Source organism: Branchiostoma lanceolatum, chromosome 4 (genome assembly GCF_035083965.1).
Source record: "Branchiostoma lanceolatum isolate klBraLanc5 chromosome 4, klBraLanc5.hap2, whole genome shotgun sequence".
NCBI classification, from domain to species: Eukaryota; Metazoa; Chordata; class Leptocardii; order Amphioxiformes; family Branchiostomatidae; genus Branchiostoma; species Branchiostoma lanceolatum.
This window is the reverse complement of record NC_089725.1, coordinates 33,084,254-33,109,505: the sequence shown is the minus strand read 5'-3', so window position 1 is coordinate 33,109,505 and position 25,252 is coordinate 33,084,254. Positions and strand designations below refer to the sequence as shown.

General features: G+C 46.7%; 1 protein-coding gene across 13 annotated transcripts in view; it reads left to right on the top strand.

The window, feature by feature from the left end:
* Positions 1 to 25,252, top strand: part of LOC136434109 (mitogen-activated protein kinase kinase kinase kinase 3-like) — a 61,508-nt gene that overhangs the window by 8,782 nt on the left and 27,474 nt on the right. For 6 of the 13 annotated variants that reach the window (XM_066426861.1, XM_066426859.1, XM_066426860.1 and 3 more), the window contains exons 3-25: positions 1,837 to 1,914; positions 3,912 to 4,002; positions 5,818 to 5,882; positions 6,967 to 7,022; positions 7,355 to 7,402; positions 8,752 to 8,794; positions 9,198 to 9,270; positions 9,432 to 9,483; positions 10,792 to 10,871; positions 13,023 to 13,085; positions 13,437 to 13,518; positions 13,632 to 13,748; positions 13,906 to 13,984; positions 14,441 to 14,499; positions 15,411 to 15,449; positions 16,644 to 16,696; positions 18,092 to 18,130; positions 19,412 to 19,462; positions 20,100 to 20,148; positions 20,375 to 20,653; positions 22,683 to 22,730; positions 23,357 to 23,401; positions 23,808 to 23,892. In XM_066426861.1, the coding sequence (XP_066282958.1) occupies positions 1,837 to 1,914; positions 3,912 to 4,002; positions 5,818 to 5,882; positions 6,967 to 7,022; positions 7,355 to 7,402; positions 8,752 to 8,794; positions 9,198 to 9,270; positions 9,432 to 9,483; positions 10,792 to 10,871; positions 13,023 to 13,085; positions 13,437 to 13,518; positions 13,632 to 13,748; positions 13,906 to 13,984; positions 14,441 to 14,499; positions 15,411 to 15,449; positions 16,644 to 16,696; positions 18,092 to 18,130; positions 19,412 to 19,462; positions 20,100 to 20,148; positions 20,375 to 20,653; positions 22,683 to 22,730; positions 23,357 to 23,401; positions 23,808 to 23,892 (1,674 nt within the window). The remainder of the gene's footprint in view (positions 1 to 1,836; positions 1,915 to 3,911; positions 4,003 to 5,817; positions 5,883 to 6,966; positions 7,023 to 7,354; positions 7,403 to 8,751; positions 8,795 to 9,197; positions 9,271 to 9,431; positions 9,484 to 10,791; positions 10,872 to 13,022; positions 13,086 to 13,436; positions 13,519 to 13,631; positions 13,749 to 13,905; positions 13,985 to 14,440; positions 14,500 to 15,410; positions 15,450 to 16,643; positions 16,697 to 18,091; positions 18,131 to 19,411; positions 19,463 to 20,099; positions 20,149 to 20,374; positions 20,654 to 22,682; positions 22,731 to 23,356; positions 23,402 to 23,807; positions 23,893 to 25,252) is intronic. The other 7 variants (XM_066426867.1, XM_066426872.1, XM_066426864.1 and 4 more) reach the window with 6 other exon arrangements.

Sequence of the window (25,252 nt, the reverse complement as noted above, 5' to 3'; positions counted from 1 at the left end):
TGTATGAAATTGTAATCAGAGTCTAATTAAGTGGTGAAATAGGCTTGTTTATAATTTCGTCAAAGTACCTCTTGTCGACCTACATCTAAGGACAACACCTGTTTGTCACTTGGGCTGAAGATTGATGCTCGGCATTCCTTATATGGGTCAGGCAGCACTACATCCCCGCTTACATCAACAAACACAGGATAGGACAGGGCAGGCCCGGCCTGGTTGTTACACATTCACTGCTCGTGTGGGACAAGTCAAAACAAAAACATTGAGCATCGCCTGGGCCTTGAACACGGCGTTACTCGATTCACCGTCATTATTATCTTCGCCGAGAAGATAATGTTTTTGGTTACTCCGGGCGCCTGGTGGGTCCGTATGTATGTCAAGAGCATAACTCGAGAATCCTTTGACGGATCTTCTTGATTTTTGGTAGGTGTGTATAGGTTGTAAAGACGGCGGTCAAGTTCAAAAATGGTTCCACTGGCTTTTTCCTTCAGTTCTGCAGCGGCATTTGCATGTTTTTGTGTTTGTTTATAGGCCAAAAAAGTGACGGAAACGTTGATGGATCTTCATGATTTTTGTAGGTGTGTGGAGGTTGTAGAAACCGAGGTCATGTTCAAAAATGGTACACTTGGCACTCTCTTACCGTACCGGAGCGGGCTTTGTTTATGTGCGCGTTTGTATGTCGCCAACATAACTCGAGAAGTTGTTGTTGGTTGTAGATGATATTTAGTGGGTTGGTAGGTGTCTCGAAGAGGAAGGTCAAGTTCGATAATGGGCCACCTAGCGTATTGCAGTGGAGCTTTAAAGTTTTAGGTCAAATGTTCTCGTTGACAGATGTTGAAGATTTTTGAGTATACATACAAATACCATGTTCCACATGTTCAACCTTGCCACATGATATCGAACATATTCCTAACCACAGCAATTTAGTTACCTCCATAACGATCGTAATATACATACATAACATAATCTAAATACATATACAAAGAACATACAGAGAAATGAAATGAATACAATGTAGTACATGTAAGTCACATTTATGTAATATATGTAATATATGTACAGCATTAAAATGTTTACGCATCCTCAACTTCAGGTCTCTTGACTATTTGTATAATCCCCTGATTATTCGGTGAAGATATGTGTTCGTGGAACTCTAGTTGTACATGGAGTGTGTACAGGTCAACTTCACATGTCGTATGATAAATAGCTGAAGCAAGTGCTGCTGTACATGTAAGTTGGAGTGACTAATAGTGTCCTATAGGGTATCAGGAGGTGAACTGTGAGTTGAACTGTAGGGTGGGTGTTTGTGGTTGATGGATGGGGGGAGGAACTGTGTGTTGTGTGTGTGGGGGGGGGGGGTGGGGGGTGGAGATGTTTATAATATGTACTCTGTATTCTGGCTGTATGGTGAACCCTAGGCCAGGCTATTATGTATTAGGGTATGGTGCCTACTGATGTATCCATCCCTACTTAATACCTACCTACATTACATCTACAAGTAAAATGATTCTCTTAATAATCTGGTACAAAAATGATTTTGGTCTTCCTGCTTGTAAAACTAATGTTGATAGTTCCTTGTTTTGGCATCAGACAGTAGAACATTTAAATCAGTCGGAACTTATTAATAAGATGTATAAAATTGATAACTTTTTATAAATTTTAAACGTTTGTACAATGTGATAATATTACCTGGTTATAAAATGTTTTATGATGAAATGCAAAATGCGTCCATGGTGACGTTTGGAGAACATTTTTAATGTTCGTTAATGTGATAATATTAGCCCACCTGATTCTAGAGTGTTTTAGAGATTCCCTGAACTGCTGACCTTTCTGTCTCAGCTGTGGCCCAGGAAGCCCACAGACAGAGCAAAGCGGCCGGGTCTGGGGCACCGCAGCAGGCTAGCCGCAAACTGCAATGTACGTCTGGTTTATAACCATTAGAGCTGCTGGGGGAAAGGTGCTGCAATGTGCCGTACCTCCAGGTCTGTGTTTATAACCATTAGAGCTTCTGGGGGAAAGGTGCTGCAATGTGCCGTACCTCCACGTTTGTGTTTATAACCATCAGAGCTGCTGGGGGAAAGGTGCTGCAATGTGCCGTACCTCCACGTTTGTGTTTACAACCTGTAGCACTGCTGGGAGAAAGGTGCTGCAATGTGCCGTACCTCCACGTCTGTGTTTATAACCATTAGAGCTGCTGGGGGAAAGGTGCTGCAATGTGCCGTACCTCCACGTCTGTGTTTATAACCATTAGAGCTGCTGGGAGAAAGGTGCTGCAATGTGCCGTACCTCCGCGTTTAATTGTGTTTATAACCTATAGAGCTGCTGGGAGAAAGGTGCTGCAATGTGCCGTACCTCCACGTTTGTGTTTACAACCTGTAGCACTGCTGGGAGAAAGGTGCTGCAATGTGCCGTACCTCCACGTCTGTGTTTATAACCATTAGAGCTGCTGGGGGAAAGGTGCTACAATGTGCCGTACCTCCACGTTTGTGTTTACAACCTGTAGCACTGCTGGGAGAAAGGTGCTGCAATATGGTCCTCCACGTTTGTGTTTATAACCTATAGAGCTAGCTGCTGGGAGAAAGATGCCCCCCTCCCCCTTCTGGCTTAGATTTTTTTCTCTGCTTATGCCCCAATCCTTAGCTGTCAGGTGGTTGTGGTATTTCTTCACCTGGTTGGGAGAAAGGTTCCCCCATGTGGCCTTGATTGACATCTGTCAACCTGTCACTCAGACTAGTAACCAGGGGAACAGTACTGTGCACACATGATGTGAAGATCATCTGAATTGTAGTCTGGAGTTTCATGGATATAGATTGTGTAGTTGCAGCTTAATATTTCAGTCTCTGTTTTTATGCTAAAGAGGCCACAATGATAGTAATGAAGGTCATGTTCGTGTTGGAAGGTGGGATGGCTGGTGCTCCTGCTTATAGATTATATATAATATACTTTTATAGGCTTCAGTATTTATAAAGCTTATACTAGTTATAGATTATATATAATATACTTTTATAGGCTTCAGTATTTATAAAGCTTATAGATTATATATAATGTACTTTTATTGGCTTCAGTATTTATAAAGCTTATAGATTATATATAATATACTTTTATAGGCTTCAGTATTTATAAAGCTTATAGATTATATATAATATACTTTTATAGGCTTCAGTATTCATAAAGCTTATAGATTATATATAATATACTTTTATAGGCTTCAGTATTTATAAAGCTTATAGATTATATATAATATACTTTTATAGGCTTCAGTATTTATAAAGCTTATAGATTATATATAATATACTTTTATAGGCTTCAGTATTTATAAAGCTTATAGATTATATATAATATACTTTTATAGGCTTCAGTATTTATAAAGCTTATAGATTATATATAATGTACTTTTATTGGCTTCAGTATTTATAAAGCTTATTGATTATATATAATATACTTTTATAGGCTTCAGTATTTATAAAGCTTAACCTGACATGGGACTGTGTAGAGCTGAAAGTAGTAGAGTATTTGCAGAATCTCTATTCAGCATATTGCAATCATTAATTGTTGTAACTGAATTTGATGCACTGTCAGTAGATGAAGGCATCCATTCAGTGATATCTAAACATGCTCATAGATACATGTACATACATGTACATTTTTGTATACTGGCCCGGAGAACAGAACAAACTAAGATAAGAACAAATAAAGAACTGGTCGTCAATACAGGCTTGTTCAACCAGATAGGCAGCCTGGCTGAACTATACCTTGTCAACATGATACAATATCAAGATTAGCTCACTATGATACAGGACAAGCCGTCAACATAAATACAACTTATAGCCTGCTGTGGGCTTGTGTTGGGACTGTTGGAAGTCTGTTGTTCATGTTTACTGATGTTTGTTTGTTTGTTTGTTTGTGTCGCTCAGGGGACGACTTCGCCATCATCCAGCAGGAGATCATTATGATGAAGGAGTGTAAACACGTGAACATCGTGGCGTACTTCGGCAGCTATCTCAGGTGAGTTAAACACTTCGGCAGCTATCTCAGGTTAGTTAAACACCTGAACACTTCGGCAGCTATCTCAGGTGAGTTAAACACCTGAACACAAGTGACTTAAACACCTGAACACTTCGGCAGCTATCTCAGGTGAGTTAAACACCTGAACACTTCGGCAGCTATCTCAGGTGAGTTAAACACCTGAACCCTTCGGCAGCTATCTCAGGTGAGTTAAACACCTGAACACTTCGGCAGCTATCTCAGGTGAGTTAAACAGTTCGGCAGCTATCTCAGGCGAGTTAAACACCTGAACACTTCGGCAGCTATCTCAGGCGAGTTAAACACTGTACTTGTACTTGAACTTGGGGTAATGTACAGTCTGCCACAGTCCGTAGAGCAGCTAACAATGGGTTGTCAGTCTTTGGTTCAGCTGGATGGAAGCTTGTTGTATCAAGGTCAGGTCTGTTAGGTGTGAGGAGCTCCACCTGTCAGCCCCCTGCCAAAACTGCACCAGCTGCCAAATATGGGCATGTCACCCCCACCCCCCCCTGCCCAAACTGCACCAGCTGCCAAATATGGGCATGTCGAAACCCACCTGGAAACTAAAAACAATATGTTTCCTTGGCGAAACATAATCAGGCTTTAACCCCTGCAAATTTGTCAATCCAACAGCCTACAGTCAGGCACACCTAGACTATCAGGTGTCTGTTATCGTCACAAGTGCACAAGTTTTCCCAGTGCCCTCGCAGACTTGTTTACAGCGTAATGAAAGTTTAAAGCTGTACTACAGCCTCCGATGTGATATGCCACTTTTGTGTACATTTGTTAGAACAGATCAGATAGGAGTGTTGATGGGGTGTACTACAGTGTAGGGCACTGCCACAGACTATCACAGCTGCCTGTCAAATTTGGTCACAGCAAATGTTGCTTCTCCATGTAGCGACCGATCAACTGCCTTGTGTTGCAAAGTGCCCGTGATGTGGCGGAATCCGGGTCTGACCTTGTATGCCTCCTGGGCGGCCAGGCTGGATAATTGAGTCCAGGCTTGTTTTGAGCAGGGCTGTGATAAAGCAATCTCCTCCACCCTGCCAGCCTGTCAGCTGGGGCTGTGGTCTCTCAGCCTGCTTACATGCAGCTCCTCCTAGCTGTTTCTGTAAGAATTGTAACAAGCAGGCCTACGTTGCTATGGAACTTGTGTGCTTGTGTTCTGTAGAGGCGGCCAGTAGCTGTACAAGTTGCTATGGAACTTGCAAAATTGTGTGCTCATGTTCAGTTGCATTTGTGCTCAATTTTGGGTTAGTGTTAGTTAATTGGTTAGTTAGTCTTTACTTATTAGTTAAGGGCATCTATGATGATAAGTTGATAAGTTACCCGTTTGCTGTGTTCCAGGAGAGACAAACTGTGGAGGGGTTAGGGCTTTAGTGTTAGTTGATTGGTTAGTTCAGTTCAGTTCATCCTCTTGAGTTAGAGGTGACACACATGTTTCCACAACTTTCTGTCGCTCATGACAGATCGAAGATCCTCATCTTCAAGTCCAACATCCTCTTCGATTACTTTCTTTAGTGTCAACGACGGGCGACCACGCCTACGCCTTTCATTCGGTTTCCAGAGGATGACCATACCCGCCATTTCCTCGTGGCGCAACCTACGGTCTCGAATACCGTTAGTAATCTGTGGCATGTCACCATACAGCTCACTGTTTGTTATGTGGCTCCTCCAGGAAATGTTGAGGGCTGCACGGAGTAGGCGGGTGTAGTTCCCATCAAGGCGGTTACATAATGACTTTGATTGGTTAGTGATGATAAGTTAATAACTTACCTATTTGCTGTGTTCCAGGAGAGACAAGCTGTGGATCTGCATGGAGTTCTGTGGAGGAGGGTCCATGCAGGACATCTACCATGGTAAGTGTAACAGACATGTTTCCTAACAGAACTTTGTACACTGTAACTTTTATTGCAACAGTTAAATAAAAACACCAGTTTTCGGCCCAATACTGCCATCAAGTGTCTGGACGGTCACATGTTGCTCTGTGGCTCAGTTCAGCCCGAGGATGGCTGTAGTGTTTGTATTTCTGAACACAGATGTTTTAGTTCAGCCCGAGGATGGCTGTAGTTTTTGTATTTCTGAACACAGATGTTTTAGTTCAGCCCGAGGACGGCTGTAGTTTTTGTATTTCTGAACACAGATGTTTTAGTTCAGCCCGAGGACGGCTGTAGTTTTTGTATTTCTGAACACAGATGTTTTAGTTCAGCCCGAGAATGGCTGTAGTTTTTGTATTTCTGAACACAGATGTTTTAGTTCAGCCCGAGGACGGCTGTAGTTTTTGTATTTCTGAACACAGATGTTTTAGTTCAGCCCGAGAATGGCTGTAGTTTTTGTATTTCTGAACACAGATGTTTTAGTTCAGCCCGAGGACAGCTGTAGTTTTTGTACTTCTGAACACCGATGTTTTAGTTCAGCCCGAGGACGGCTGTAGTTTTTGTATTTCTGAACACAGATGTTTTAGTTCAGCCCGAGGACGGCTGTAGTTTTTGTATTTCTGAACACAGATGTTTTAGTTCAGCCCGAGGACGGCTGTAGTTTTTTGTATTTCTGAACACAGATGTTTTAGTTCAGCCCGAGGACGGCTGTAGTTTTTGTATTTCTGAACACAGATGTTTTAGTTCAGCCCGAGGACGGCTGTAGTTTTTGTATTTCTGAACACAGATGTTTTAGTTCAGCCCGAGGACGGCTGTAGTTTTTGTATTTCTGAACACAGATGTTTTAGTTCAGCCCGAGGATGGCTGTAGTTTTTGTATTTCTGAACACAGATGTTTTAGTTCAGCCCAAGGATGGCTGTAGTTTTTGTATTTCTGAACACAGATGTTTTAGTTCAGCCCGAGGACGGCTGTAGTTTTTGTATTTCTGAACACAGATGTTTTAGTTCAGCCCGAGGACGGCTGTAGTTTTTGTATTTCTGAACACAGATGTTTTCTCTCCCCACAGTCACCGGTCCTCTGAAGGAGACACAGATAGCTTATGTATGTAGAGAAACATTGCAGGTAGGTTCCCTGTCTTTTCTCAGCTGCCAGATTCTGTTTAACTTTAAGGCAACCAAGTTGTGAACACGAGTTGTTTCAAATCTCAGACTGAAATCAGGGTTTAGAGCAACCTTTGGAAAAATTAGTTTTATATCTACTTGTAAGGTGAGTTGAGGTGATGGACTTGTATGTTGTAACTTGGTCATACGTGATGTTAATTGACTGTGAATGAAAATTTCAGGTGCTCCAGTACAGCCTGAATCTGGCCAGACTACCATACATGTATAAATGTGACATCTGATTAGATCATTCTGTCTGAGATTGAAGTTGTGTTTGTGTCCTTGTACCTACAGGGTTTAGCGTACCTACACAGCAGAGGGAAAATGCACAGAGACATCAAGGTGAGTTTTCATTGTTACCTGACAAGATCAGGAAGTAATCTGTATCTGTATAGCCATTATAACCACTCAGCGTAACACACCAGCTACTGTATCCGTATAGCCATTATAACCACTCAGCGTAACACACCAGCTACTGTATCTGTATAGCCATTATAACCACTAAACTCAGCGTAACACACCAGCTACTGTATCTGTATAGCCATTATAACCACTAAACTCAGCGTAACACACCAGCTACTGTATCTGTATAGCCATTATAACAAGTTTACCTACGATATGATATCATATTTTGTCGCCTCAATTCTTGTTTAACAAGATTTATGATCTAAAAATTTGAAAATATAGGAATCTTGTGTTTTTTTGCCCCTCTTGTTTTCTTTCGCCCTATCTCATTAGTTTTGGAGTCTGCGGAGGATGTCATCCATAAAATTTACTTGCTGTGGCCTAAACAAGAACAATATTATTATTGAGGCGACAAAATATGATATGACCAACAGGTCTTTTATTCCTGTATTCAACCAATGAAGCTTCACATATGATATAAAAGTTTTAAACCTCCTTGATTCAACAGTCAACATGTCCTTGTAGATGTCCTTGTACTGACTAACTACAACAAATGCAGAAAAGAGCTCATTGCACCATCATCTGAAGCAACTGTGGCCTAATGTTCATGTAGAGGATTGTTATATTCCATCCTAGATAACTACTATAACTCCATTGTAATGTACATGGAGGGGATAGTATAACTCCATGTGATGTACATGTAGGGAATGGTATAACTCTATGTGATGTACATGTAGGGAATGGTATAACTCCATGTAATGTACATGTAGGGAATGGTATAACTCCATGTAATGTACATGTAGGGAATGGTATATCTCTATGTGATGTACATGTAGGGAATGGTATAACTCTATGTGATGTACATGTAGGGAATGGTATAACTCTATGTGATGTACATGTAGGGTATAGTATTACTCCATGTAATGTACATGTGGGGATAGTATAACTCCATGTAATGTACATGTAGGGGATTGTATGACTCCATGTGATGTACATGTAGGGGATTGTATAACTCAATGTAATGTACATGTAGGGAATGGTATTACTCCATGTAATGTACATGTAGGGGATAGTATTACTCCATGTAATGTACATGTAGGGGATAGTATAACTCCATGTAATGTACATGTAGGGGATTGTATAACTCCATGTGATGTACATGTAGGGGATTGTACAGCTGCCCTGCTTCCCAGGCTGTGCCATGTCTGTTGTCACTGCTCAGTCCATATTTGCTCCCCCCCCCCATATTTGTTGTTCCAATGATAACATGTTTTTCTCTCCTTCAGGGCGCAAATATCTTGTTAACAGACGAAGGCAACGTCAAATTAGGTAAGCAGAATGTTGTTGACACGTCGGCACCCATAATTCCTTATCAAAGGGTAAACTATATGCCGTATGACCTTAGCACTCCGCACTGTTTAAAAACCTGTTCTGTGTACTTTTGAACGCCATCTCAAAATTGGTTGTTTTAGATATGCTGTGGGTGAAAAGGTAGCAGCTCTGAAAGTTCAGATTAATGTTAACATCCAAAAAGACAATATTCCAGAATGAGACATATTTATAATTCTTACATGACCTCGAAGCAGGTCTGTTTTTTATATTCCTGTATTTTGTATGCCAAAAACCAGGCTAGGATAGAAGTACAGAGACTTTCCTGTGGTCACACACAGCTACAGACAGTAAGAAATCAAACAATCACACTTCTCATGTTTTACCACTTTGTCCCGTCCAGCCGACTTCGGCGTGTCTGCCCAGATCACAGCCACCATGGCCAAACGCAAGTCCTTCATCGGCACTCCCTACTGGTACGCACGCCTCCAGGTTTACTGTTGGTTTAGTTCCTATGTCCTGTTATTGGTACCTTCATTCAATAAACACTCTGCATTTCGCGATGTATAAATGTATCCACTGTAGACTCCTGTCACTACTACTGTTGTTGAACCTCCCGTTCTGTTCCTGGTTCCAGGATGGCCCCAGAAGTGGCTGCTGTCGAGAGAAAAGGTGGCTACAACCAGCAGGTAGGTCAGAGGTCATCTGTTGCCATAGTTAGGGCAGGTAGAGGAGAGTTTGTCCATTGCCATGACTACAGCAGACGACGAGTTTTCATCCCTGATGCTTTTACAGATGTATATAAAAGTTGCATCAGTCGCAGAATCTGTTCTGGTGTTTTGGACACTTGTTTCAAAGCATCAGGTATCTGATTGTGCTGTAGTATGGATTGATGTTTGTCCCTGTGGATATGTCAGGTACACAGATATGGGCAAGTATTGATATATTACAAGTGGGGGGGGGGGAGGGGCTGGCATAGTGTGGTGAATTTATGATCCTTAAGATGGGTTAGGGTTAGGTTTAGCACTAGCTAATAGCAGAAACCGAAATCCGTGCAATGCTGACATCAATTTAGATTAAATGCTGAAATCCGTGTAACGCTTGAGAAGGAAACACAGTGAATATTCCGCTTTGGGAGGAATGAACATTACAGAATGTACACTGCTACACCTGTGCCTGCACAGAGACATCAAGTGGGAGGAATGAACAGTACACGGCTGTGCCTGTGGGAGGAATGAACATTACAAAATGTACACAGCTGTGTCTGGGAGGAACAGTACACAGCTGTCCCTGTGGGAGGAATGAACATTACAAAATGTACACAGCTGTGCCTGTGGGAGGGATAAACAGTACACATCTGTGCCTGTGGGAGGAATGAACAGCACCCAGGTGTACCTGTGGGAGGAATGAACAGTACACGGCTGTGCGTGTGCTTGTGTGTGTGCCAGTGCCTGTTCCTGTGCATGTGCCCCTTCCATGGTCCCTGCCCAATATGTGATCAATAGCAATGTCATTATAACCTGGGGCGGCTCACTTGTAGAGCCGGTCTGGCTCAGACTGATTAGCTGATGGGGCTACGTAATCCAATTTGTGCTGAGACAGGGCAGAGGTGTACGTGCGCAGACTAGAGGGCGGTTTGGGGTAGGGTTAGAGTACAGTATGATGCAGGGCAGAGGTATACGTGCACAGACTAGAGGGCGGTTTGGGGTAGGGTGCGGTAGGATACATCTGCAGACTGTAGAGAGGTTCCTACTGTACCAGGGTTAGGGTTAGAGTATGGTGGGATACAGCCGACTGTAGAGAGGCCCCTACTGTACCAGGGTTAGGGTGGGATGAAGCTGTGCTTCTCTGTTCCTTGCTGTGATGTCAGTTTGTGCACCGGGTTTTAAGAACCTGCAGAGACGGAGGGAAAAACCTGCCGACATTTTGGAGAACAGTTGTGACAGTGAGTAGGAACCATTCTGATGTTTGTTTGTTTGTTTGTTTGTTGTCTTTAGTGCGACGTCTGGGCCGTGGGGATCACAGCAATCGAGTTTGCTGAGCTGCAGCCCCCCATGTTCGACCTCCACCCCATGAGGTAGGTAGCCCCCCATGTTCGACCTCCACCCCACGAGGTTGGTGGACTGGCAGGTTTTTATTGCAGGGCAGACGCGATGATGAAACTGTATTGTGTAGTAGTGCGGGGGTGAAATTATCTATCTTGCCATTAATCTATCGGTTCAGCTGACATCAGTGTACAAACAGCCAAGCCTGAACAACTCTCTGCTGGCTGGGAGTTACGCCTAGCCTCGGGAGGAAACTGACTACACAATCAGTAATGACTAGACCAGAAATAAAGTCCATCTTGCATTATCTTGATACAACACACCCCTAAGTTATTGTAGTGTAAGTTTCCTAAGACATGAAAATTCCTTGGTGTTTGCAATCGGAGTAGCATTGTAGCTGTCACAGGCAGCTTGACAGGACATGCAGCCATATCAGATATCCATATCAGGTTACACTTATATAGCTGTCACAGGCAGCTTGACAGGACATGCAGCCATATCAGATATCCATATCAGGTTACACTTAATATATAGCTGTCACAGGCAGCTTGACAGGACATGTAGCCATATCAGATGTCCATATCAGGTTACACTTATATAGTGACTTACGTAATGTGGCCTGTCTGAGGGGAGATCAGGTATTCAACAAGGTTTAGTTTTGTGTACAATAATATTATTATAATATCATTGTATATTTTACATGAACATGAGATGGAATATTGACAGGAGACAGGAGTTTTGGCTTACTACTGCCGTGCAGTATTGGACTAGTGTGTTATGCCAAAGGATGGTTATACCAGCTATACAGATACAGAACCCACAGAGGGCAGCTTTCTCACATGTTATTGGCTGATTAGAAGCAGTATGATTTCAGTGCAAGCATACCGTTACTGTATGAGGATTTTTAGCATTAAACTGCCACACTACAATCATATTGATACGATGATCGGGATTGCAACCCTGCAATTATGATCCTGTAATGTTTTACTGCGTAATTTAAAGGACACTATGTGATTATGTGATCTTTGTAGATGGTGTGTTTGTTTTCCTCATCATTTAAGCCCCACCCCACATACTCAGCTCTCACTGGGCCAGTGTAAGCCCCACCCCACAGATGCTCAGCTCTCACTGGGCCAGTGTAAGCCCCACCCCACAGATACTCAGCTCTCACTGGGCCAGTGTAAGCCCCACCCCACATACTCAGCTCTCACTGGGCCTAAGTGTAAGCCCCACCCCACAGATACTCAGCTCTCACTGGGCCAGTGTAAGCCACCCCACAGATACTCAGCTCTCACTAGGCCAGTGTAAGCCCCACCCCACATACTCAGCTCTCACTGGGCCAGTGTAAGCCCCACCCCACATACTCAGCTCTCACTGGGCCAGTGTAAGCCCCACCCCACATACTCAGCTCTCACTGGGCCAGTGTAAGCCCCACCCCACAGATACTCAGCTCTCACTGGGCCAGTGTAAGCCCCACCCCACATACTCAGCTCTCACTGGGCCAGTGTAAGCCCCACCCCACATACTCAGCTCTCACTAGGCCAGTGTAAGCCCCACCCCACATACTCAGCTCTCACTGGGCCAGTGTAAGCCCCACCCCACAGATGCTCAGCTCTCACTGGGCCAGTGTAAGCCCCACCCCACAGATACTCAGCTCTCACTGGGCCAGTGTAAGCCCCACCCCACAGATGCTCAGCTCTCACTGGGCCAGTGTAAGCCCCACCCCACAGATGCTCAGCTCTCACTGGGCCAGTGTAAGCCCCACCCCACATACTCAGCTCTCACTGGGCCAGTGTAAGCCCCACCCCACAGATACTCAGCTCTCACTGGGCCAGTGTAAGCCCCACCCCACAGATGCTCAGCTCTCACTGGGCCAGTGTAAGCCCCACCCCACATACTCAGCTCTCACTGGGCCAGTGTAAGCCCCACCCCACAGATACTCAGCTCTCACTGGACCAGTGTAAGCCCCACCCCACATGCTCAGCTCTCACTGGGCCAGTGTAAGCCCCACCCCACATGCTCAGCTCTCACTGGGCCAGTGTAAGCCCCACCCCACATGCTCAGCTCTCACTGGGCCAGTGTAAGCCCCACCCCACAGATACTCAGCTCTCACTGGGCCAGTGTAAGCCCCACCCCACACATCTGCTCAGAAACACTGACCTCTCCGCCTCTTCTGTCCACAGGGTCCTGTTCCTCATGTCCAAAAGTGGCTTCGTCCCCCCGAAACTTAAAGACAAGAACAAATGGTGAGTACGAGTTCTCTACATCGTCTGTGGAGGTTGATGTCAGGAGGGAAGCTGCTTGGTTTGGTTGGAAGTGGAGATGCGTGTGTGGAATGTCTGGGATGCGGCTGCTGCAATACTAGGCTGAAGTTGTGAGGTGTGAGCCGTTGGCAGCCAGCAGAGATGTTTATGTATGTGTGGTGGTGAGAAGTTAGACTTTGGTCTGTCTGTGGCTTCTCCTCAGAACCTGCTGCCAGCAGAGATGTTTATATGTGGTGGTGAGAAGTAAGACTTTGGTCTGTGTCTAGCTTCTCGTCAGTACCTGTTGAGGTGGATGTTCCTACTGACATGTTTGTGCTGCTCTCTTCATTTCAGGACTCCCAACTTCCACAACTTTGTCAAACTGGCCCTGACAAAAAACCCCAAGAAAAGGCCGACTGCAGAGAAGATGATCCAGGTGAGTCAGAACAACGTCCTCACCATATTGGGGTCAGTAGGAGCCTGTTGTTGTCTATATTGTTTGTTTGTTTGTTTGTTTTATTGACGTCCATGTTGTCCTGCTGTTTTCAGCACCCGTTCTTCCAGCAGCAGCTGTCCCACAGGCTGGGCAAGGACCTGCTGGAGATGGCCTCCAACCCCAGCTCCTACCAGAACCACGACGACGAGGATGAGGAGGACAGAGGAGAGGTAACCATAGCAACCATTACCATAGCAATCATTACCATAGCAACCATGCTTCTTGGACTTGGAAGGAATTAATGTAAATGTAAATGAATGGATGGAAGGAAACCGATGAGTGAAAACAGTCGGTCCACATTATTAACGACAGTTTTCATGTTTGCAGCCGACATTAGAGGTTCCACAGAGGATTTCATCACGGAAGAAGGAGGACAGAAAAGAAAGGACAAAATCAGAGATAGACAGTAAGTACTGAAATCAGAGATAGACAGTAAGTACTGAAATCAGAGATAGACAGTAAGTACTGAAATCAGAGATAGACAGTAAGTACTGAAATCAGAGATAGACAGTAAGTACTGAAATCAGAGATAGACAGTAAGTACTGAAATCAGAGATAGACAGTAAGTACTGAAATCAGAGATAGACAGTAAGTACTGAGCTCTTGTTACTAAATGGTTTCCTGTATGGTTTTCATGTCTCCTGCTGCTGATGCAGAGTCGAGGGTGCAGTCCGTCGTACATGTAGGTGGTAGGACTTCTTCTGCCACCATGCAGACAAGTCTGGACGTGGTCGTTAACCGTGAAGTTGCCCCTGCACCAGGGCTTAACCGCACTCTTGGCGATACAGACAGCCAGTTGCCTATATGAGCTGTTGTGCTCTGACATAAGTCCCTGCACTGATGTTTTTCTTTGTTTTTCCAGTGGAAAATGTGAACTTTGAACCTCCTCTGAGAAGAGAAACAGAACCTCAGCAGGATGAGGTGAGTGGAACTCTGGGATAGGGTTATTCAGGGTCAGGGTTGTGAGTGGAACTCTGGGATGGGGTTATTCAGGGTCAGGGTTGTGAGTGGAACTCTGGGATGGGGTTATTCAGGGTCAGGGTTGTGAGTGGAACTCTGGGATGGGGTTATTCAGGGTCAGGGTGTCTCGTGTACAACACATATCACACAACTGCCTCTGTACAAGACTCCTGCCAGCTGAGGTGGGGAGTTATAATGTAGGATCCATTAGGCAAGGATGTTAACAAACTTGTTTTATTAAAACTTTACAGCAGCAAGATTTTTGGGACATAAATTGAAAGTGGGTTTTATTCCAAAGTTGCGTGTGAGTGCATGAAGCTTCCATACTGTAGCGCCCCAGTCTCTGTCGTGGTAGTTTTCACAGAGCAAGCGTTCAACCAAGGGGGAAATGTGTTTCCAGTTACCGACCGACCCTAGAAAACTTGCCGACCCTCGCCTTTTTTTGGTCAACATACAGAAAGTTTTGATCTGAGTGATAAAAATCCTGAGGTACCAACCCTATTTCTTTCAGCACTGTAACCGGAAACACAACACCTTTTTTCTAAGGCCTTAGCGCTAACATCTCAGGCCAGTTGTGGTTGGTCGTTATGTAAGGCTACTTGTGGTTGGTCGTTATGTAAGGACAGTTGTGGTTGGTCAGTATGTAAGGCCAGTTGTGGTTGGTCGGTGACGTTCCTGAGCATGGTTGTCCGCATCATGATCATCATCATTTCCATAAGTACTGTGGAATCCTGGGAAAGTACTGTGGAACCCTGGGAAAGGGAAAGTGTAATGCTGGGATGGAGGTACTGTATGGGGGGATGCATCAGGTAAAGCTCTATATGGGGGGATGCAGATAATATCCGTTTCTTTTTTTCCTCATAACCCCCTAGGTCCGCGCTGGGGAGGTCCCAAACAGGGTTCGTAGGAATGTAAGTAACTCGATTTGTCCTGAGGGAGTCTAAGGTGTAACAGGTGTTGTACATACTTGACCGTATGTAGGTGTGTGCGCCTGGTACCACCTGAAACAGGTGTGTGTACCTGTCTGACTAACCTTCTGTTTTCCTAACTTCTCCATCTCCACTGAGCTCCACTGCTCCGTAGGTCCTCCAGGAGCATCCTGGGAAAACTGGAGCCTGCAGTAGTTCGGTTAAAGCATGAAGACTTCTGTTACAGCCAGGGCTCCAAACAGCTGTTGCCGTCAGGCCTCCAAATAAACACCTGCAAACAGCAGATTCTACAAATGTTGCAAACTAAAAGCATACAGACTCCGAAAGAGTCCCGGGACAAGTCAGACCAATTGTGCAGATTTGTCTCAATTTTAAAGCACAAATTTTGTGCATCTATAGTGGGATATGCTCTACACAAAACTGGGTATAAAGCCATATCAGTTTCTGCTCAGGAGCACTAAATACAGAATCACAAACAGACGGTGTTTGGAGCCCTGCAGTAGTGACTAACACAGATCATTTCTGACTGAACAGTAGGCAGTAGAACACAGACTTGACGTGTTGGTGGCATACAGCGCCAGTAGTACAGCAGGCTGCTGTGTTGGTGGCATACAGCGCCAGTAGTACAGCAGGCTGCTGTGATGGTGGCATACAGCGCCAGTAGTACAGCAGGCTGCTGTGTTGGTGGCATACAGCGCCAGTAGTACAGCAGGCTGCTGTGTTGGTGGCATACAGCGCCAGTAGTACAGCAGGCTGCTGTGTTGGTGGCATACAGCGCCAGTAGAACAGCAGGCTGCTGTGTTGGTGGCATACAGCGCCAGTAGTACAGCAGGCTGCTGTGTTGGTGGCATACAGCGCCAGTAGCACAGCAGGCTGCTGTGTTGGTGGCATACAGCGCCAGTAGCACAGCAGGCTGCTGTGTTGGTGGCATACAGCGCCAGTAGCACAGCAGGCTGCTGTGTTGGTGGCATACAGCGCCAGTAGCACAGCAGGCTGCTGTGTTGGTGGCATACAGCGCCAGTAGCACAGCAGGCTGCTGTGTTGGTGGCATACAGCGCCAGCAGTACAGCAGACTGCTGTGTTGGTGGCATACAGCGCCAGTAGCACAGCAGGCTCTTGTGTTTAAATAGTTTCATCAGGTTGGAGTCACTCGATAACAAAGTTCTTCCTACACAGGACGATGAGTTTGCGGGGGCGTGGAGACCCGTTCTGGAGATCGATGGAAGCAAGTGAGTAACGCTGCAACTTTTCAGTAGGCAATAGTAGTGGACAACCTCAAGTCAACCGTACACTCACGCCACATCTTCAGAAAGGGCGCTGTAGCCGCATAGTTCCCGTTTAGAATCTTTATTCAAGCCCACAGGTTTCGGGTGTAAGGGCATCTCACACATACTCATGGGGTCAGGGCAGGGCACGGGTGTAGGGGCATCTCACACATACTCATGGGGTCAGGGCAGGGCACGGGTGTAAGGGCATCTCACACATACTCATGGGGTCAGGGCAGGGCACGGGTGTAAGGGCATCTCACACATACTCATGGGGTCAGGGCAGGGCACGGGTGTAAGGGCATCTCACACATACTCATGGGGTCAGGGCAGGGCACGGGTGTAAGGGCATCTCACACATACTCATGGGGTCAGGGCAGGGCACGGGTGTAAGGGCATCTCACACATACTCATGGGGTCAGGGCAGGGCACGGGTGTAAGGCCATCTCACACATACTCATGGGGTCAGGGCAGGGCACGGGTGTAAGGGCATCTCACACATACTCATGGGGTCAGGGCAGGGCACGGGTGTAAGGCCATCTCACACATACTCATGGGGTCAGGGCAGGGCACGGGTGTAAGGCCATCTCACATACTCATGGGGTCAGGGCAGGGCACGGGTGTAAGGGCATCTCACACATACTCATGGGGTCAGGGCAGGGCACGGGTGTAAGGGCATCTCACACATACTCATGGGGTCAGGGCAGGGCACGGGTGTAAGGCCATCTCACATACTCATGGGGTCAGGGCAGGGCACGGGTGTAAGGGCATCTCACACATACTCATGGGGTCAGGGCAGGGCACGGGTGTAAGGGCATCTCACACATACTCATGGGGTCAGGGCAGGGCACGGGTGTAAGGCCATCTCACATACTCATGGGGTCAGGGCAGGGCACGGGTGTAAGGCCATCTCACACATACTCATGGGGTCAGGGCAGGGCACGGGTGTAAGGGCATCTCACACATACTCATGGGGTCAGGGCAGGGCACGGGTGTAGGGGCATCTCACACATACTCATGGGGTCAGGGCAGGGCACGGGTGTAAGGGCATCTCACACATACTCATGGGGTCAGGGCAGGGCACGGGTGTAAGGGCATCTCACACATACTCATGGGGTCAGGGCATGTGGCCTCAAGGTTACTCTAGAAGCCTTAAAGATGTTCTGCTTTCAGTTAAGCCTTATGTGTCTCCGTGGAAGGTTAATTGAGATGTACATAAGTATATGAACTATGGACATGGTGCCCGTTGTAACCTGCTCCAGTAAGCTGTGTCAGACTCGAGCTGTTAGTGCTGCACTTCACATCATCACGGCACGACCCTGTCTAACTCCTCTTCTCTCTCCTCATGTCCACCTGAAGGAGTCTTATCAAATCCGTTGAAGAAGAACTCCATAGACGGTAACTCTCGCCTTCCTTGTTTCTGTGTAGACTGTTTAGGACGTGGTGTGAGTAGTTCCTGTGGTGGAGGGGCTATCCTTGTATATTCCATTCCATGTGACTGCTCTTAAGTTTTCCTCTCAGCCATGCAAAACCACCGCTTACTACTCCAACTCCCCCCCCCCAGTGATCCATGCCAAGACCCCCCTCAGAGCCCATCCATTCCAAACCCCTCCCAGAACCCCATCAATACCAAGACCCCCCTCAGAACCCAACCGTGCCAAGACCCCCTCAGAACCCATCCATTCCAAACCCCCCTCAGAACCCCATCAATATCAAGACCCCCTCAGAACCCCGTCAATACCAAGACCCCCCTCAGAACCCATCCGTGCAAAGACCCCCATCAGAACCCATCCATGCCAAGACCCCCATCAGAACCCCATCAATACCAAGACCCCCTCAGAACCCCATCCGTGCCAAGACCCCCTCAGAACCCATCCATTCCAAATCCCCCTCAGAGCCCATCCATTCCAAACTCCCCTCAGAACCCATCCATTCCAAATCCCCCTCAGAGCCCATCCATTCCAAACTCCCCTCAGAACCCCATCAGTACCAAGACCCCCCTCAGATCCCATCCATGCCAAGCCCCCTCAGCCCATCCGTGCCAAGACCCCCTCAGATCCCATCCGTGCCAAGACCCCCTCAGAACCCATCCGTGCCAAGGCCCCCTCAGAACCCATCCGTGCCAAGACACCCCCCCCCCCCCCCTGCTCATCCAATGCACATGTACAGCACTTCTATCTTCAGCAGAATGAGGGGAAAAGTAAAACAACAGGAAAACCTAGCTGTGCCAATTCTGATATTTAACCCTCGATGTTCTGCAGTCAGGTGGCATTTGTGTTGGTGTCCTGTAAAGTCAGGTTTACAGTCATTCTGGGCAAGGCAGGCTGCTTTGTGTGGTTGTAATTATGTAAAGGGATTTGGGGTGCAAGTCTTCTGGGAACAGGCTTGGTGCTACTCTTATATAGTAACATATTAGCCTGACTATCCTTTGGGGAGGGAAGATTTTACTCTATCTGTCTCCAAACTACTCTGTAATAATTACATGTACATGTATGTTACATCAGGGTTGCACAAGTCCATTGGCCTAGCTGCCCCGGGCAGGTAACAGTGCCGATCGGACCATTGGGATTCTCCCATGGGTAGATGTGTTAGATATTGGTGCACTAGCCTGACTGAATCATACTTCCAAAGCATAGAACATGTCATCACCATGTCGTAACGTCTGTTTCTGTTCCCCAGAGGACACACGACAACGTTAGAGTACTCCGAGGCAGCCGGGGCCGACCAGTCGTGAGTAGTCATGTTTGCTCCGGGTCAGAAGGTTAAAGGTTAAAGGTACAGAGTAATGGTGGAGGGGTGTCAAGGCTACGGGTTAAGGAAACAGAGTACTGGTGGAGGGATGTCAAGGTTAAGGGTTAAGGAAACAGAGTACTGGTGGAGGGGTGTCAAGGTTAAAGGTTAAGGCTACAGAGTTATGGAGGGGTGTCAAGGTTAAGGGTACAGAGTTATAGTGGAGGGGGTGTCAAAGGTTAAGGGTACAGAGTTATGGTGGAGGGGGTGTCAAGGTTAAGGGTTAAGGAAACAGAGTACTGGTGGAGGGGTGTCAAGGTTAAAGGTTAAGGAAACAGAGTACTGGTGGAGGGGTGTCAAGGTTAAAGGTTAAGGCTACAGAGTTATGGAGGGGTGTCAAGGTTAAGGGTACAGAGTTATAGTGGAGGGGGTGTCAAAGGTTAAGGGTACAGAGTTATGGTGGAGGGTGTGTCAAGTTCAAAGGTTAAGGGTACAGAGTTATGGTGGAGGGGTGTCCTGTTACAAACCTGGTCCTGCTGGGACAATAAGAAACATTTTTGTGTGGCCTACCTGTGATCTTTCTTTGACTTGTTTTAAAAGATAAAGGGTAGCCGACAGATTTGTTTGTTTGTTCCAGGTCATCATTACCAGCAAACGGTACAGAAAGACCACCAGGCGCACCAAAGGTAGGACCTTTCTTTCCCTTACTTACACGTCGTCCGACGCAAGAGGCAGTAATACAGCTCATGCTGTACATGTGATGTACATGTGATGTGCATGTGATGTGCATGTGATGTCCATGTGATGTGCATGTGATGTGCATGTGCTGTGCATGACTTGTGATGTACATGAGATGTCCAAGACAGTGATCATGTCATGTTTATATCATTGACACATGATGCTTTCCCCCAGGCTGGGCAGAAGAGTGCATCAGACAGTGAAATCATCTCCACCCAGGAGAGAGATGCCGGGACCCCCCCTGCGCACAGCACCCACCCTGCGCACAGCACCCCCCCTGCGCTGCCCCCTAAGGAGAAGGCAAACGGGGTCGTGCCCACAGCTAACGGGGAGGACATGGACGAGGATCAGGTGTCGGAACAGGAGAACAACGAGCCGACGCCCGACGAGGAACCGCCGCCGCCCGAGGTCCCGCCCAAGGTTGGCGACATGAACAGACCCAGACCCCCCATGGTAGGAACTCTGACCTTACACCTTTAACCTCTCTGACCTGTCCCGCTTTTCTGACTCCACATTCTTGTGTTACCACCATCGCTATGATGTCCGTGAATAGTTTCATCAGGTTGGTAAGTCACTTTATGTCATGCCTGGGCCTGATACGGGTGTTCCGGACCGTGTGATAACTATCCGGATCACATAGGGTTCGGGAGGGTTATCACACAGGCTTCCATAGAATATTTCGAACGCATTTCGAACGCGTCGGTTGCGCGGCCGTCGGAAATTCGAATACCGGATTCGGAGATTGGAATCAATGTTGCTACAGTTTCTTGTTCGAGGACACAAAACTCCCTCAACTTCTGGCGCATTCCGCATTGAAATGTGTGTTTTCTCGGGTGGGTATGGCCAAGGTATGACATAAATAAAATACAACACGTTGTATTCCGCATCACCCTCGGTCCCAGCCCGACCGCGGGTCGGATCGCCCTCCGGCCGTATTCTATATGAATAAAATACACAACCAAGAGATTAATTGATGCATTTTTTTTATTGATAGTTGTGTATGTGTTACACTTCCGTAGATTTGGGACCGCATAGTGATGTCATCCCCTGTGATTGTACATATGTAAATACTTTTGAATGCATCAGATCTCATTATTACGTATAAGCAGCAACACCTGTGCTGCATTGCAATGTGAACCAGTCAGAATTGCCTTGAAGAAGGTGACAGATGGTCACCGAAACTTCGATGGAATAAATCTCTTGGTTCTGCAGGGCTCGAAATAGTGGGTGCATGTGCACCCAGTGCACCCAAAATTGGAGCTGTGCACCCAATTTTTGACTGTTGGTGCACTGGTGCACCTAAATATTTTTTGTAGCCAATAGGGTAAAGGTACTATTGTACACTAGTATACAGAATATTCTTGAAATGTAAATATAAAAAGCAGCATGATAACTTTTTGCTGTACTTTATTTAATGAATAATGTTTGAAAATTTGAAGTTAGCTATAGAATTACAGATTGAAGTTCTAAGAAAGGCAGCAGCGTTAAACTTGTAATTATGTTCTGAAGAACATTCAACTTTATTTTATCTGGTGCACCCAAAATTCTTTCTGTGCACCCAATTTTTTGACTTGGGTGCACCAGTGCATGCGCACCTATTCCTAAAGATGAATTTCGAGCCCTGTTCTGTAAAAAATAGTCTTTTTATGCAATCACTAGGATGGCTGCAACGTTAGAAATGATGTTAAGTTGCTTCTAACCTAACGTCTCTGTTCACTACATGTTGTATAATGTGCATCATCAGCCACCTACGTGTTGTATAATGTGCATTATCAGCCACCTACATGTTATATAATGTGCATTATCAGCCACCTACATGTATCTATCCACAAGTCTAATGTAAGATATATAACCGGAGACAATGGATGCCCTGCAAAGTTTGTCCCATACTGCCCTTCTGCATGTCTCACCAGCACTGCTTACATGTGGCAAATGTTCAAGTCTCATTTACTCTTTCAAAGAAGTCCATGATTGTGTCTGATTCTACCATTAAGATTTTCTGATATAGAATTGCAATCAAATAGAAAAGGCAGCCAAGATGAGACTAAGCGTTTGCCACACTCGAAACATTTACTCATTCTGTTTTGTTGTCAGCAATGTTTTACTGAAAACTCTCAATCCTGACCGTTTCACCTCACACCCGACCTTATACCTCTCACACATGACCTTTCACCTCTCACACACTTCTCACACTTGACCTTTCAACTCTCATACATGGCCTCTCACCTCTCATAACAGACTTGACTCCTCTCACACCTGAACTTACACTACACCTGTCACACTTGACCTTTCACCTCTCGCACCTGACATTACTAATCACACAGCCTCCTTCAGCTTTTGTCTCTAACTTTTTTTTTTTTGCTCTGCTCTAATCTTGCCTTACCAAACGTACATATCTGAACCAATTAGCTGTAAATTCTTCATTGTTTTTTTGTTTTTTTATTTTTCCTGTCTGTGATTCGGTCTTTTCTGTCTGGTCCAGAGATCCACTTGGTCCAGGATATGTCACCAAGAAACCCTTGCAATCTTGGTAATGATGGCTTTCCTTGCTTTGTCATACTTTTGTTCATGGGCATGTGTGGGACAAATATTTGCTGTTTCAGATATACCTGAGGAATGGCTTTCAAGGCTGTAATGTTGGATATTTTATCAGCTGTGAATGCATCATGTCAGTTCTCGTAACTACATGTCCCAGTTCATAATGGCAGCATGTGAATAGCAGTGTTTACAAAATGTAACTCTGGTCACGTCATAGCTGTGCCTTTTAACTACTAGGTATGATATGTTTACCCGCCAGGTGTGTTTACCTGTTCTCACCCACCTCCCAGGTAAGTTCACCTGGCCTCACCTGCCAGGTGAGTTTATCTGGAGTGAAGTATGCACTTGTTTAGTCCCGGCCGATAGAGAGATAGAGTTTATCTGTTCCCACCTGCCAGGTGTGTTCACCTGTTTCCACCTGCCAGGTGTGTTCACCTGTTTCCACCTGCCAGGTGTGTTCACCTGTTTCCACCTGCCAGGTGTGTTTACCTGTTCCCACCTGCCAGGTGTGTTTACCTGTTCCCACCTGCCAGGTGTGTTTACCTGTTCCCACCTGCCAGGTGTGTTCACCTGTTCCCACCTGCCAGGTGTGTTCACCTGTTTCCACCTGTTTTGCAGCAGGAACCACAGTGCAATGGGCTCCCACCTACACCTAAAGTACATGTAAGTTTCATTCTTCTGAATTTGCAGTGAATGTACATATAGTTCTGTAAGTGTGCTATGGCTAAGTAGCCAGTAAATATTGTTTAGGATGATGAGAAAACCAGGATATGAAAAGGAATGCCACGATAACAACTATTTACTTGAAACTTCATCTGTGTTGGTAGAAGTCATTCTGGATCAAGTTGAACTGCCAACACACAAATATTCGCCTTACCCAAATTTTTGACTGATGGACTCAGGTCTTCGTCAAGGAATGAGCAATTCACGTTATGCAGATAGATCACGTGACTCGGTGAGCAGAGGATCAGAAGTTGCAGAAAGTCTGTGGCGCCCCCCGTCTCTGTTGAGAGATGGTTGTTTTATTGACTGTTATAAACAATAACAGCTGTTGATTCTCCTCGTGCAGATGGGAGCGTGTTTCTCCAAAGTGTTCAACGGCTGTCCCCTGAAGGTCAACTGTGCCGTCAGCTGGGTGCATCCACAGACCAGAGGTAGGCACACACAACAGGCCCTCCGCGCTGGGGCGTTCTAAACACAACAGGCCCTCCGCGCTGGGGCGTTCTAAACACAACAGGCCCCCCATGCTGGGGCGTTCTAAACACCACAGGCCCCCCATGCTGGGGTGTTCTAAACACAACAGGCCCCCCATGCTGGGGTGTTCTAAACACAACAGGCCCCCCATGCTGGGGCGTTCTAAACACAACAGGCCCCCCATGCTGGGGTGTTCTAAACACAACAGGCCCCCCATGCTGGGGTGTTCTAAACACAACAGGCCCCCCATGCTGGGGTGTTCTAAACACAACAGGCCCCCCATGCTGGGGCGTTCTAAACACCACAGGCCCCCCATGCTGGGGTGTTCTAAACACAACAGGCCCCCCATGCTGGGGTGTTCTAAACACAACAGGCCCCCCATGCTGGGGCGTTCTAAACACCACAGGCCCCCCATGCTGGGGTGTTCTAAACACAACAGGCCCCCCATGCTGGGGTGTTCTAAACACAACAGGCCCCCCATGCTGGGGCATTCTAAACACAACCAGCCCTCCACGCTGGGGCGTTCTAAACACAACAGGCCCCCCATGCTGGGGCGTTCTAAACACCACAGGCCCCCCATGCTGGGGTGTTCTAAACACAACAGGCCCCCCATGCTGGGGCGTTCTAAACACAACCAGCCCTCCACGCTGGGGCGTTCTAAACACAACAGGCCCCCCATGCTGGGGCGTTCTAAACACCACAGGCCCCCCATGCTGGGGCGTTCTAAACACCACAGGCCCCCCATGCTGGGGCGTTCTAAACACAACAGGCCCCCCATGCTGGGGTGTTCTAAACACAACAGGCCCCCCATGCTGGGGTGTTCTAAACACAACAGGCCCCCCATGCTGGGGTGCTCTAAACACAACAGGCCCCCCATGCTGGGGTGTTCTAAACACAACAGGCCCCCCATGCTGGGGCGTTCTAAACACAACCAGCCCTCCACGCTGGGGCGTTCTAAACACAACAGGCCCCCCATGCTGGGGTGTTCTAAACACAACAGGCCCTCCACGCTGGGGCGTTCTAAACACAACCAGCCCTCCACGCTGGGGCGTTCTAAACACAACAGGCCCCCGGCGCTGGGGCGTTCTAAACACAACAGGCCCCCGGCGCTGGGGCGTTCTAAACACAACCAGCCCTCCACGCTGGGGCGTTCTAAACACAACCAGCCCTCCGTGCTGGGACCTTCTAAACACAACAGGCTCTCCGCGCTGAGACCTTCTAAACACAACCAGCCCTCCACGCTGGGACCTTCTTAACACTAGTTCAAAGGCACCGTTTTGGAGGCCCTACATTTCGAGTTACTTGATGACTTGTACCAAC